Source organism: Cornus florida, unplaced genomic scaffold, assembly GCF_030987335.1.
Source record: "Cornus florida cultivar Cherokee Brave unplaced genomic scaffold, ASM3098733v1 CherokeeBrave_3.0.0_Hap2_Chr05, whole genome shotgun sequence".
NCBI classification, from domain to species: domain Eukaryota; kingdom Viridiplantae; phylum Streptophyta; class Magnoliopsida; order Cornales; family Cornaceae; genus Cornus; species Cornus florida.
Window position 1 is genome coordinate 82,526,926 of NW_026775575.1, and position 15,283 is coordinate 82,542,208.

The window sequence follows — 15,283 nt, forward strand, 5'->3', positions numbered from 1 at the left end:
TGTGGAAGGAAAAAACCCCCTCCAATGAAGATCATCCACATCATCACACTACAAATTTATATTGTATATATTTGCAAGGGCCCAATCCGTATCAAGCCCAAATTGGGAAAGCCCAATCCGGAACAAGCCTAAGCTGAATTTTCCCTTCTATCAAGATCGCTAACATTGGTCATTCGGCCCATTTATCAAGCCCAGACGATTCAAGATACATACATCCCAAGTTATATGAGAATAAACAAGTCCTACTAGACAAAGGATTCAACAAAGAAAGCAAGTTTTGTGTAAGGAAAGTTTTGCATAGAAAGAATTGTAAAAATGAAAGAATTCTAATTGTAAAGAATGATTGTATATGGAATGAATTAGAGGATAAGTAAGGCGAGTCCTACCATAATTCCACCACCTTATTTCATATAAATAGAGATCTAGACCTCCAATAAAAGCATCGAGCAATATACACTTGTCTTAGAGTATTATAATTGCTTGTTCTGAGTGAGTTGTATTTTTCTTTTTATTTCTTTTAAGTAGAAAGAAATTTTGCACCTATAATATGTAATTGAATTAAAACTTTAAAACCAATTTTTATTGAAAAATCAAGTAAAAATCCTATAGGTTACACAATCATGCATGAAAATAATTATTCTCGAATAAATAAATACAATCAAACCAGTGGTACTAAGCTAGGGCTACATCACAACTTTAGCAAAGCGTTTAGCCGGGCATGACTGGAATGGATTTCTTCATGGTTGAAGAAGACATCTTCACTGATTGATCTCTTCTTTCTTCTGAATGTTTCTCTTCTGATCTCAGCCTCAAGCTCTTTTGTATGATGCTCACAATGATGTAGAGAACTCCCTTTAAATAAAAAAAATATTAGCCCCAAAGTTCCTTTTTTCCATATAGAAGACATATATGAAAAATCTGTCAAACAAGGACTCCAAAATTCATACAAACTTTCAGCCCAGTTTTGATAAGGTAAACAGTTGGTTTATGAAATCCTCGTTAAATACAAAATTGTAGATCTTCGAATTTCCTTTAAACTTTTGCGGGAATTGAGCTGTTTTGACACTCGAGGAGAGAGATATAGACATATTACCAAAACGGGTTCAAGTTACCAATTTTATAAAAAGTTTCTTAGTTGGAGAAAGATTCTTCCTTTTCTTCTTTTTTCCATTCTCATCAACTTGTGGCTTCTCTTGGACTTTTTTCTAAGTCTAATTAGACTTGGATCTTCCTCTTTGCTCGGTCCCACGGATGTGGTCTTCTAAAGCTCGAAATCATTAGTTTTGATTGATATTACAATTAAAGCCCTGAAATAAATAAAAACAATAAAACAATGTAAAATCACAAATAAACTACTACTAAGAGAATAAAATATGCAAGTTATGGGGTTAAAATGTACAACATTAAGCGCCTAACATATATCACTTGCATTGGTTCCTGATCAGAAAGTTCCAAGGAGAGGATATACTATACTGATTTTATTTATTTATTATTATTATTGTTTGTATAAATTCCCGTGTTTATATATATATAAAGTTGCAGCAGTATGATTCAAAGTTAATGGAAAGATCTTATTTTTCCAAATTTTTTAAGGAAATAAATTATATCAAGAAATATCTTGATTTAAGGTGAAAATTTTAGTATTTTGGAATAAAAGTTTGGAGGGTATTTTGGACTTGAACAATAATTATTAATGCATATGTAAGTATTTTACCTAATCCAACTAAAGTGAAAAATGAGTTTTTAAAATAGACAATTTTGTTATTTAAGACTCATAACTCTATATAAGTGTAATTTTTTTTATACTTTATAATCTATACTTTTATCAAGTTTTTAACATTAAAATGTAACTTTTGCAGCAATAACAAGATAGTATAATTGATAAGCAATATTCAAAATTTATTAAGTGATTACCATGACAGCTTGTTTTATATATTGTGAAACTAACATGTATTAATGATTGTATTTCAATTTATAGTATTTATAAAAAATGATCAAAAATTAAAACTTTTATTTATATAAAATATAATTTATTATTATTTTTTTGCCGTATAGTTAGTAATGATTTTATATAGCCTATTGCATTGCAGTACCTTTATTTTGTTTTTTTCTTTTTATTTTAAAAAAAATTTGCATCCATTATCCGTCGGTGTGTATATCTTTCTATTGGGCTAACCTTGTCATTTATAAGCAAAGAGCCCAACAACTATTTTCTCATTAAACACTCCTTTTGTAAATTAAAAATCAAAATTGATGAACCTTAAAAGACCCTTTAAATCTTATAACCGACCAACAGTTACAATTATAAAATGATGGATGAAGTTTTGAGTGGGTCATTACAAATAGTATCAGATCTAATTGGAAGTGTAGCCAACGAGGGCGTTGGGCCCCAAGGGTGGTTGATTATGGCAACCTTGTGGGCGGGTGTGCTATAGACGGGTACAAGAGACGCTGGCAGGCTACTACACTAGGCGAGTTACAAGTGCACAATTTCAATTGGTATGAGGTCTTTTGGAGTAAAACCTAATAACAAAATCATGCAAGCTCGGATTCAAAACAAACAATATCATATCATCTGGTAGAATAGGTCTTTACTGTTACAGTTTTCAACAATATTTTCAACACTCTAAAATCATATTGATAGTTAAAAAAGACACAAAATGGGTGTGGTCCATTCGTCTACTGCCTACTCTCGCATTTTATTGTGTTTTAGAAATTTTATTTTTGAGAGTGAATCAAATAAAGATCAACATAGTAATATTTTCTCAAAAAAGGAAGCGAAAGATATCATCCCTTACACAACAATATTTGAAAGTGTGTTGCAGCATTATAATATGTCATGTGAGTATCTAATATATTAGTTTGATTTAAATTTGTATCTTTTATATAAATTAGTGATGGTGCAACACCTCACTATGTATAATAAATGTTTGGATGCAAGTTCAATTGAGATGATCCAATTCTATTCTATGGTGTGGAAGTATATGATAAACATTTGTTCCACAAAATTTTACACATTGTATTATATGATGACTATAAGAAAATGCAAAATCAATTTTAAGCGGGAAAGGTTGTTTCCAAGAAGTGGGCTATCAGTCAACAACCAATTCAGGTCCAGCCCAATTTCTTGCAAACAATTCCTTCCTGGATCGTATTGTGGTGGTTTATATTAAAACCCTTTTGGCTTTAGGTTTTGGTTAGGTTATAGGAGTAACTTTATACTAAAACCCATCTGTAATCAAATACCATGTTGCAACTACCACATGCCATAAAATAACTAATTAATGGATGGGTTGGATTTGAACAAGTCCATGTTCAACCAAATCTTATTAAATACCATGAGGTTTGGCATATAGTAAGAATACTTTTAAATGTCATAAAATAATTTTTTTTTTTTTTTTTTTTTTTTGGAGTTGCACTTTTGTTGGACAATAAAGAAATGTTTTCGACAGACACTATTAATTTTTCGATCTTATTAGTTTTAAATGAGGTGGGTTTTATGTGGTTTAATAGTCTCGATTGCACAAGTAGGAGGAAGAGAATCCAACGTAAGACACCTCATACAATCAAATTGGACAATTGGGAACGTGGCAATGTTTGATGCCTATATTATCAACAACTTAATCTTCGGACACTTCCAAATTTGCTGAAAATGATAATTGATAGGTTTGCCATGACTTATGAATTTGTGAATGTAATATGGAAAATGATAAAAATACCTAATAGTATTATTATTATTCCGTTTTTTAGAAAGGAATAAAATTTGATAGAAGGGAAAAAAGAAAATATGAATAAGACATTTATAGGAAGAGATTGTGTTTTTTTGTATGGTAGAATGAAAAAGAAAATAATGGAATAATATTTTATCTTGTTTGTTATGAAAAAGAGAAGAAAGCATGTTAATTATAAGAAAAGTTTTGTAATTTAAATTTTGCAATAGCCTTGTCTTGTTTTTTTTGGCGTCTTCTGTTCAAATTTATAGAAACAAAATTTCATAAAAAAAAATAAAAAATAACTCACCCATCCTCTTTTCTCTTCTTTCCTCGTGTCCTCTCTACCAAATCAATCTTTTCTCTCTTATGTCCTCTCTACCAAACCAATCAGTCAATTACCAATCCAAGTCCAGTCAAATTGGATGGAAGGGATAAACCTCCAATTTATTCATTCAGTACCACGCTTATATAAAATTATCTTACCTACCCCACTCCTTTTTTTCTCCTATGATTTTCACCATATCTCTCTCTCTCTCTGTGTCTATATATATATATATATATATATTGATATTAAAATCATCAGGATCACTTTTTTTATTACATATAAATGTAGTCGGTCGCATGAATTTTTTTCTTTCATTATTTTGTATCGCAAGTCATATTTTTATTAATCTAATACATTAATAGTGTTGTATATTTTTCAACACATTATATTTATTTTTTCAACCTATTACATATATTTTTCAATAGGTTACATCATTTTCAACATGATAATTTCAAAGCATTACATCCAGCTGAAAAATGTAAATGTAAATATGTTCAAAATTGATGTAATGGTGTTGAAAATTACCACTACATCAAAATTTATAAGGCAAATTATATTGATATCTCTTGAGGTTTGGACCTAAGTTACACAATTCTTCTGAACAGGTGTTGCTCTCACGCTCCGAACATGCTTTCGCTTTCGCGCTTCATGCGTGCACTCGCTCAAATTCTTACTGCCCATGACTTAATTCTGCTATTTTCATACTCTCACTTTACGTGACTTAAGTTAGAACAAATTAGACATGGTAGACTATTCAACATTTTTTACTCTAATGAGATTTGGTTTGGGCACTAAATGAAACTTTAGCCTTTTTTGTTTTTTTGACAAACTTGTTGACCATAACTTTTAAAAGGACAATTTTATCATTCTCTTATATAAAAGACAATATAATGTATTATTATAATATAAGAATATTAATGACAATTTTTCGACAGTTGGTGAACAAATTTTAGGAAATATTAAAGTAATAAACGTTAAATAGTCTATCTGGTCTAAATATAATGAAAGACCTAAGAAACACAAACACTCTACCTAAAGATGTTGTGGCGGTGTCAAACACATGGGCACATATCAGACACAGTTAGATGTAGTCTGAAATTTAAATTTTTTTTTTTAATACGGTTAGGATTGACAATAATACATTTTGAACACTTTCATAACAAAGTTCATGGGGATAGATTGCCTCTACAAAATCTAATTTACTCAAATTTATACACATACCTAAAATTGTCATCTACAAAATTGTAACAAAGTTCTATATTTTTTTACTGGGTGACACAATATGCAGCATAAAAAAATATTAAATATTTTAAAAATATGATGTTTCGGGGTCAACCCAATCCTTGAATGTGGCAGAATGTACCACCACATTCATAATCGAAGAGTTGCCATTGTTTCGAAATACTACTTTCTCGTGTGGCATGGATTATTTTGTTCACACCTGTCTGAGACTCTGACTTAAACATTTAACTCTCCACGAGTTTGACTACACAATTTGGGTTAACTTTATGTGGGTCCAGTCAAATTTTCACTGAATACCTTTATTTTAATTTAATTTAGGATATTACTAATTTACTACTAAGTTTCAGTCAAGCCACGTGAATCTCGTTGAATATTGTTGATCTTTGGGAGTTGGAAAATATGCATCATCAACAGTCAACAACCAAGTGTTCACATCCAGCAAACTATCGAGGCTGGTGGTGCTGTGCACCACCAGATCATATTGTTTCTAAATCACATTCATCGGATTGACCTGACACACCTCGGTTTCGTCACCCTCACCCCACCTATCATTCGTCAGCATCCAGAATAAAATAAAGCATGAAGGTGATGCCTCATACTGTCGCACACCCACTAATTTGTAAGAAAAACAAAAAAAATCTATATTTTATTTATATTCCTTCTACATTTCAATATTTCGCCTATTAACAACTGACGTGTTAGCATGAACAAATTAATATAAGGTCAATTTTGCCCTTCACAATGGCGAAATGACATTTTTAACCCCATTGACCATTGCATAGTTACAAATCTACCCTTATATTTTTTTCTTCATATTTTTATCTTCAAAAGCACTTCTACCAATGCATATATAGCTTGAGAGAACCCCAAAAAATAAAATAAAAAATGCACTGTTCATCATCTCTAAAAGGCGGAGACAGACCCTCCATCAATGTGAAAACGTGGGCAATGGAAAGTTTTAGAGATCAAACAAGTCCAACCAAAGATGAAGACAAGTACAGAGCTTCAGCGATCCATCGGGTACTGATCAGTTTCAGTGACGGTGACCATGGCTGAGCTTTGACTGAATTGTGCTTCAGGTATACAAATATAGAGATCGTATACAGAGCTTCATTTCAAAAATTGATCGACAACTTAAGGGGATTATCAAAACACAGAGAATTGAACCATGAAAGAGTTTTTTTTTTTTTTTTTGGAATGATGAACCATGAAAGCTTGAGCATTGAAATCAGATAAAGAAAATCGAAGGTCTGAAGGTTAAAATTAGAAGGTTTGAAGGTCATTCTCAACTGAATTCCAGATGTTATTATCAATTGGAACTCAAAATCCTCGAACCCGCAATCGCCAAAGCTCTAAATTCTTACTAGGGTGTTAGTCAATGATCCCCCAATTTCCATGCTGCAAGTGCAATCCCTAGAACAAACCATTAGCGGCTGATATATATATATATATATATATATATATATTTCAACATAACATGCGTTACATATACACAACATATATGTACCCAATACGCCAATTATCACCCACCTTCTCTGGAATGAAATTGTTTTATTTATTTATTTTTTATTATTATTATTTTGTAATTACACTGGTATGTGCAATTGATTAATGGACTGATACCATGAACGTTTAATGTACATATGTAAGTGAATAAGAACAACTGGTCCTTGAATATTGCTGAGCACATTAACAAATGGGTCTTCAAATATCCATGGACATGAAGATTTGGTGGTGTTTATAGGTAGACGGTTGTGCTGGACCGCTGGTGGTTGTTGGGTGGCGATGGTATGAAACTAAAAACACTATTTTATTGAAGAACCTCTCACCAGTTTTGAATTAAAAACACTATGAAATTATTGAGTCACGGACTCAGGGCTTGCTGGTGATGCATACATATATACATATAAGGGTCAGGGTGTATGTTGTTTCAATATTTGGAGGAAGAATGAAGGGCCATGAAACGATATATATATATATATATTCCCCTATTCTGGTAAGAGGTAGTTGTTGTTGTATATAATAAGTAAATGTTGACGTGTATTATAGAGAGATAAAGAGACGAAGGTGAATTAGAGAGAGAAAAAAAAAAAAACGATGTGTTTGTGTGGAAAGAGAGAAATAGTTTGGAGAGAGAGAGAAAAATAGAGGGTGTTTAAGTCTTTTCAAGTTATAAATTTTAATACATAATTTATGGCAGAAAAGTAAATTCACACAATTCTGTTAGGAAATTAGACCGTGATTATTGAGGGGCAGGTGAAATTATGAAACGTAAAAGAAGTGTAAGTAAAAGAAGTGTAAGTGAAATATAAACATACGTCAATGGTGCAGGTAAAATTAACCCAACAAAAAAACATGATAAAAGCAAATTTTACGATCATTCAACTTCTTTTCCTTTCATTTCCTCCTCGAAAATGGAAAAGATGAGAATAGAAAAAAATATACACCAAATTAGTCTGCGTGTATCATACGTGTGTGTATTAGTTTACTTGTGACGCGTTATGGGTGTACTTCATCTATATATATTCTCCGATATTGCAACACACCCTCTCTAGACTTTTCTCTCTCTTCTTACTCACTTCTTCACTCTAGTCCCGGTCCATCAACAGGTGATCCATTGATACATAGAGAGGGAAAGTGAGTGTTCTAGAGAGAGAGTCGGTGAAATGGGGAGCTACAGGATATGTGTTTGCTTTACCAGAAGGTTCAAGATCACGGAGGCAGAACCACCGGCGGACGTGAAAGAAGCGTTCAAGAAGTATTCGGAAGGTGGGTCCCACATGACGGCGGAACAGCTCCGGCAGTTCTTGATGGAGGTCCAAGGCGACGCCGGAGCTACGATCGCCGGCGCTGAGCGCATTGTGGAGCAGGTTCTGCATAAACGACATCACATTGCCAAGTTCACTAGGCACTCTTTCACCCTCGACGATTTCCATCACTACCTCTTCTCAGTTGATTTCAATCCCCCAATCGGATCTCAGGTATAGCGCTCTTATATATATACATATGGGTGTATGTATAGATCACCAGTAATGAATCTTGGAACTGTTGGCCTTTTGGATCCAAATTTGGGATGTTGTGACATTTTAAGTCAAGTCAATTAGGCAATTATGATATTTTTTCACTTTTTTGTTCTTACTATTTCTCAGCAGCCAAACAAAAGTAGCAAGTTGAAGTTTAGGCACTTCTTTTTCAATGGAAATGGAAATAGTAGGAAGACTATAAAGTTCTCACATTTCTAATTATTATTCTTCAAAAGTGGAAATAATCGGAAAAAATGGAACCAACAGAAACAGAGTGAGAATGAGTTAATTGTCACCAATTTGACTCGTGCAATTGAGTGTTTGATTTGGGTAAAATGGTTCGTCTTCTGTTTTTGGAGTCCTTGAAGACTTCCATGAGTTTTTCGTTTTTTTCTTTTACCAAATTTGGAAGCCAGTGTTCCAAAAAAATAAAAATAAAACTAAGTCTTTAAATAGATAAAAAATAAAAATAAAATTGTTAGCTGACATTTGTGTTGCTAGCTTTTGCAATGCAGGTTAAGACATGAGATCTCAGCTTTGAAACTCACATAGTATGACAAATTTGGTACCTACCAAAAAAAATCTGGAATCTGATGCCTTAGAAGCTGGCAAAGCCTATAATACCATTTTATTTTTAAATGATCTTTTATATTGTAATGAGAAATTCAGTTTTCTTTGTGAAGCCAATTGGATTTGGACACAGAATTAAATTTTGACAACATAAGCAAAATAGTTGAGAATAGCATAAAGATCCCATTTTGGTTATTTGCTTGTTACATCTATCCCTCCCTCGACCCCGTAGGGGCAGGAGCCTCATGCACTGGGTTAGCCCTTTTACCTATTCCCTATGTTTGCTATTTTTATAGTGTTATAGTTCTCTTCTTTGTAAATGCAGAGTGAATTGAACAATATATGGAGACCGTGTTTCCTAACAATGAACAAATTTTCATTTTAGGTTCACCATGATATGAGTGCTCCATTGTCACATTATTTCATATACACCGGGCACAATTCTTACTTGACCGGAAACCAGCTCAGTAGTGACTGCAGTGATGTCCCAATCATAAAGGCACTGAAAAGAGGTGTGAGAGTGATAGAGCTTGATTTATGGCCTAATCCCACCAAAGATGATGTGCATGTTCTACATGGAAGGTATGCAAGTTCTCAAAAACATGTAAACTACATAAGTATTATCTTTCAATGAATGCTTTCTTGTTCTTTTTACTCTCTAATTACTTGAGAGATGTATGGAATTGACTAATGACAACTTAGATTATTTTGATATGGTGTGTTTTGAAAAATTCACTTAAAAAAAAACTATGTTTTGTGCTTCAGAGGTTCTACTTTTTGTTCTGAACATGTCATGACAAGAACAAGCGAGAAGAGATCGCATCTATGCATATTCTTTAAACCAAAATGCCACATTCACTTGACAAGTACTACAATCTGATCTTTATGGAATTATTACATATGTTGTTGTGGCATAGATATTTAAGGTTCCTAATCCCAGTGGATTTTCTATACAAATTATATAGGTTAAGTAGTAAATTAGCTGCAGTTGACATCTGGACTTGTAATTCACTAACCATCAATACTAGTCATGAACACTTTACCAAGCTCTGAAAAAGGGAAAGCAATCGAGAAGTCATATAGTTTTTATTTAATATTTTTTCCTAAATTAGTTTTTGATAATTTAATTTGTTACAGTACTTGCTGAACTCTGTTAGGGTTCAATTAATTCTAGTTTTTTTTTTTTTTTTTTTTTTAATTCTTTTGGGGGATTTTTAAAAATTATGTTTTTGTGAATATAGGACCTTGACAACTCCTGTGGAACTCATAAAATGTTTGAAATCCATCAAAGATCATGCCTTTTCAGCCTCTCCGTTCCCTGTCATAATAACTTTAGAAGACCACCTTACATGTGAACTTCAGGCTAAAGTAGCTCAGGTGATTCTTCGTTGTCTTTCTTGAATTTTAACCACCTTTCTTGATTTGAATTACATATCTTATGCTCGTGCATGCTTTGTTTCCAGATGGTTGATCAAACATTTGGAGAAATGTTGTACAGGCCCGAGTCGGAGTATTTAAAAGTATTCCCATCACCAAAAGATTTAATGAAACGTGTTATTATTTCAACCAAACCTCCAAAAGAGTACCTTGAAGCTAAAAGTTTTGAAGGAAGTAACTCACAGAAGGCAAAGGATTCTGATGAAGATGAATGGGGCAAGGAACCATCGGATCTTACAGCTGATCAAGAAAGCAATGAAAAGGTGAGCTGAAAAATGAAATTTGTCATGTCTTGGCTTTTATTCCAAAATCCTAATTCTTAGGCGTCTGCTTATTGGTTTTTGCTTTGCTGGATTGCAGAGTGATAGTGAAAAGAGTGACCACAGTCAGGATGATGAAGCCAATAATGATTGTCGTATAAATTCGCGTCCAGCAGAACCACCTGCATACAAGCGTCTAATTGCTATTCATGCTGGAAAACCAAAAGGTGGGTTGAAGGAGGCTCTCAAAGTTGAAATTGACAAAGTTAGACGCCTTAGTTTGAGTGAACAGGCACTTGAAAAGGCTGCTGAATCTCATGCAATGGATGTATTAAGGTATATGCCAATCACCATCATACAGTGTATATTACACCTGGAATTATGTACCTATTTTATGGAAAAGGTTTGCATATTATGCTTTTGCTGATAATTTTCTGACTCTCTCATGATGTTCTTTCTCAAAATCTAGGTTCACCCAGGACAATTTTCTGCGGGTATACCCCAAAGGTACTCGATTTAACTCCTCGAATTACAAGCCATTAATTGGTTGGATGCACGGAGCTCAAATGGTTGCTTTTAATATGCAGGTTTGGTTCTTCACAATTTCCCAACATGTAACATAATGTTAATATTTTGCATATCAAACTTCTTTTTATTGTTGCTTTATTATCTTCTTTTTTTTTTTCATTAATTTTATGCAAAAAGTACTTTTTGCCTGCCTGTGTTTAATTAATAGCATAAGCAATCACATTGGCCTACAATGTATTTTCTTTTGAGAGGATCTTCACTTTTTCAAAAGTAGATTACCCTAGACTTCCCAAGTTTTAATGCTTATGAGTCACTTAGGACCGATTATAGAATATATTTTCTCATTTTCTTGGCAAGCTAAATTTGCTGGTTGGTTGTTGAAACTGCTCTCAAACTACTGATTGAAACAAAATGATGAAAAAAATAAAAGATAAAAACCTGTGTTGAATGTAATTCTTTTTTTTGAATGTGATTCTCTCGTCATTTGTTAGTTTCAGGTTACAGAAGTGAGTCAATTCACTAACCATCAATACTAGTCATGAACACTTGCATGAAAGATTCATATAGCTCAACCAATTGGTTGGGTTATGATTTAATTGAATTAAAAGGAAAACGAAAAAAGAAAAGACGATAATTCTCCATCAATTACAAAAATTAATAATGTGGAAACATTGGTTGCTAGTTGAATAGAGCAGGATGCTATTACTGCACCACTTTTTGTTTTAAAAGTGAGTTCCTATACTTCAAGAAATTCTAAGTTCAAAAGCGATGATATCTCATGTATATATATGTATATATTTTTCTCATTCAAAGACCGACTTGTCACTGTTCCAATGGCAGGGATATGGTAGGTCACTCTGGTTGATGCATGGGATGTTTAGATCCAACGGCGGGTGTGGTTACGTGAAAAAACCTGATTTTTTTTATGACCAGGTGTTTGATCCTAAAGAAAAGTTGCCAGTGAAGAAAACTTTAAAGGTGAGAGCAGACCACTAAAGCAAATGTAACTCCACATTTCCCATAATTTACTCTTCACACGTCTTTTTGTGGTGACAGGTAAAAGTATATATGGGGGATGGATGGCATTTGGATTTTAAACAAACTCATTTTGATTTGTATTCCCCGCCTGACTTCTACACCAGGGTAAGTCTGCAGTACTTCACTAAATTCTTTCCTTCTCAATTACACTAATTACTTTGTGTGAGCTAAATAAATCATGTTTAGATTGTATAGCTGGTGTATATATTTGATCGACATGGGAAATTGCATAAAATAAGCTTAGGCCATATTGCACGGATATATGGGACATTGACTTAATATCAATTTATATTCCACTTATCAACTTAATATCTTGACTTACTAATTCCCAGACTATTCATCTGGAAATTTTTCTATGTGATTCTAAAAAAGTGCCAAAAATATGTATTTAAAAGGCTATTCATTGTCTTAAATTAAAAATCCTCGCTCAGTCATGAATCATGATTGCCTTCGTGCATGTGAATTGATATTTGTAGTCCGTAGCTGTCAAATCCTTGCATTTTGATAGAAATGCAGTCTGCTCCCCCGTATTAGCCTTCCTGAGCATATTGATGCATGTATTTACTGGTCAATCTGTGGGGCAGGTCGGTATAGCTGGAGTGCCTGCTGATGAGATAATGAAGAAAACAAAGAAAAAAGAGGACGATTGGACACCTGTTTGGGGCGAAGAGTTCACATTTCCCTTGACTGTTCCTGAATTGGCTTTACTTCGAATCGAAGTACACGAGTATGACATGTCTGAGAAGGATGATTTTGCTGGCCAAAATTGTTTGCCTGTTTCTGAATTGAGGGAAGGAATCCGAGCAGTCCCCCTCTTTGACCGAAAAGGAGAAAAGTTTAACTCAGTGAGGCTTCTCATGCGGTTTGAGTTTGTCTGAAACTTCTTATATTTAACTGCATTTTCATCTATTTATTTGGTTGGACTTCCCCAGGATTTCGTGCTGGGGCTGTATATATTTTGCGTCTTTTAGAGCTGTTATTTTCATTTGTTGCATGAGATTTTTGTATTCATACCTTGTATTGAAATAAATTTTGTATACTATATTTTGAAAAGTGGAGGTATGCTCCATGTATAACACATTTGCCTCGTTTATTATTTCTCTCGACTTCGCTATATGTTGACTTATAAGATACTTCTCAGAAAATATAAAGTTCAGTAACTGTTAAATCAGTGGTATGGGTGTTTTAGAAGAACCATTGATCAGTTATTAGTTCGGTTTTCGACTTTAATCGAAATCTGGTGATATACTTCAGTCACTTCTGTTAAATGTACTTCAAACAAAATTATACATCACAAGGCCATACTGGATGTGTATTTCTATTACTACTTTATTACAGACAAACCTCAAACAGAAGAAGATTTTGATAGAATATTTGACGAATTAAATTATAGAGATGGTTTGATACATTCGAAAGTGTTGAGACAAGGAAAAAAAATTGTTCCTATACAATGTGACAAATTCATAATTGAAAGTGACAAACAAACTGTCACTGAGAAACTACGTGCCTCAGTCCTACAACCATCATTCTTACTCTATCCATACGAAAAATCTCTTTCTATCTTCACTCCTATATACATATACGTGTTTGTGTGTGTGTGTCAAGGTATGCCTGTGATTGAAGATTACTCAGAGAATGACACCATTAGTATGTGTGTGTGTGTGTGTGTGTGAAAAGGTATGCTTGTGTTTGAAGATTACTCAGAGAACGACACCATGAGTATATATCACTTGCATTGGTTCCTGATCAGAAGGTTCCAAGGGGAGGATATACTGCAACAAGAGAGGAAGTCAGAACATCGTCAATATCATTATTTGATCAATTCTGCTATATATATATATATATATATATATTTTCTGCAATATTTTTAAAATTGTCGCATATATAGGCCAATGCTTAAACTTTTAATTGAATTTTAGATGTTGTGAATACTAACATATACATGTCAATGAGTATTAATTGCTGGCATTGTCTACCAAATTAATTTTGTAAGGTAAAAATATAAAATGCATATTATGATGATTACCAAACTTGTGTTGAACAACAAATCAATGGCAACAAGCCAATCTATCACTATGACTGACCTAGCTTTCTTAGATGTGATGTGATAATAAAATGTAGACTAAGCAGCTGGAAATTGAAATTTATATCATGGTTTCGGTCTCTCTCTTATGTTTGCGATAAGAAAATGGTAAAAGCTCCAAATAGATATTATTATTTTAATGTGTCTATTTTTAATTTGAACACCATTAAGTGAGAGAGCTCACGCAGAAAGAGGAGGTTGTTTTTTTTTTGTATTTGTATTTGTAAGAAACTTTTGAGTTGTTATCTTATAAAGTATACTTGATAAAGAGATAATTGTTGGTTACGAAGTCAAGGGGCTCTAAAAGTCGATCAGGCACGTTTTCTTCTGGACCCTACAAATGGAAGTAACCACAATTACTTTAATAAAGACAGCTTATCTTGGCTTAATTATCCATTATAGGATCTTGGAAGTCGTATCACGTGCATATGTGTGTGTGTGTGTATATATATTATCACGAGTGTAAACTACTATTTAAATCTTTGAATCCCAGTTCACCAATATTTGTTTTAAGGGTACTATTTCCTACCTATCAAACAACTTTTGTAATGACATGTATTTAAGTATGAGGAAAGCCATTTTGTTCCAAGTAGTAGGTTCATCTTTTTATTGCAAATAATATCTGAAGTAATGACCTCTTTTCCACTCTCACCTTGAGCTATATGACCTAGTTGGTGAGCATTCATAAACTGCACTCTGTTTATGTCACACTATATTTAATTCTGTCCTAATTCCTAAAAATGCTATATCCATTTATGTTACAGAGCATCTAGTAGTATTTGTCTTAATTGTCTTATAATTTTATCAAACAGAACACTCTGTAATGTCTAATAGTATTTGTCCTAAGTGTCTTATAATTTTATCAAACAGAACACCTGTAACGCGTTTAATCTTTGTCATGGTAAAATCTCGATTACTCTAAAAAATAGCCCTAATTTTGCGTACCCTAAGTAAATCTTTTTGACTTTTTTTTTTATTAACGAATAAAAAATGATGTGTCATAATAATATTGTGCCAATATATGTCCTGCCCACTCAAAGTGACGGGAGTGAAGCGTTAGGTAT

The 15,283-nt window shown here is 33.2% G+C and overlaps 1 protein-coding gene across 1 annotated transcript; it reads left to right on the plus strand.

Annotated features, from left to right (window-relative positions):
- Window positions 1–7,697: 7,697 nt before the first annotated feature.
- Window positions 7,698–13,250, plus strand: LOC132307198 (phosphoinositide phospholipase C 4-like). The gene is made up of 9 exons (XM_059804888.1): window positions 7,698–8,261; window positions 9,259–9,455; window positions 10,115–10,250; window positions 10,337–10,573; window positions 10,671–10,906; window positions 11,040–11,157; window positions 11,939–12,076; window positions 12,155–12,241; window positions 12,721–13,250. Exons 1-9 carry the CDS (start codon window positions 7,947–7,949, stop codon window positions 13,012–13,014), a joined length of 1,758 nt encoding a protein of 585 aa, XP_059660871.1. The 5' UTR covers window positions 7,698–7,946; the 3' UTR covers window positions 13,015–13,250.
- The last annotated feature ends 2,033 nt before the right edge of the window (window positions 13,251–15,283 follow it).

Bases quoted from the DNA above. Each gene is read 5' to 3' on its own strand.
- LOC132307198 (XM_059804888.1), top strand. From the start codon at position 7,947: ATGGGGAGCTACAGGATATGTGTTTGCTTTACCAGAAGGTTCAAGATC. The intron at 8,262-9,258 runs GTATAGCGCTCT...TTTTCATTTTAG, and splicing joins ATCCCCCAATCGGATCTCAG to GTTCACCATGATATGAGTGC. The intron at 10,251-10,336 runs GTGATTCTTCGT...CTTTGTTTCCAG, and splicing joins TTCAGGCTAAAGTAGCTCAG to ATGGTTGATCAAACATTTGG.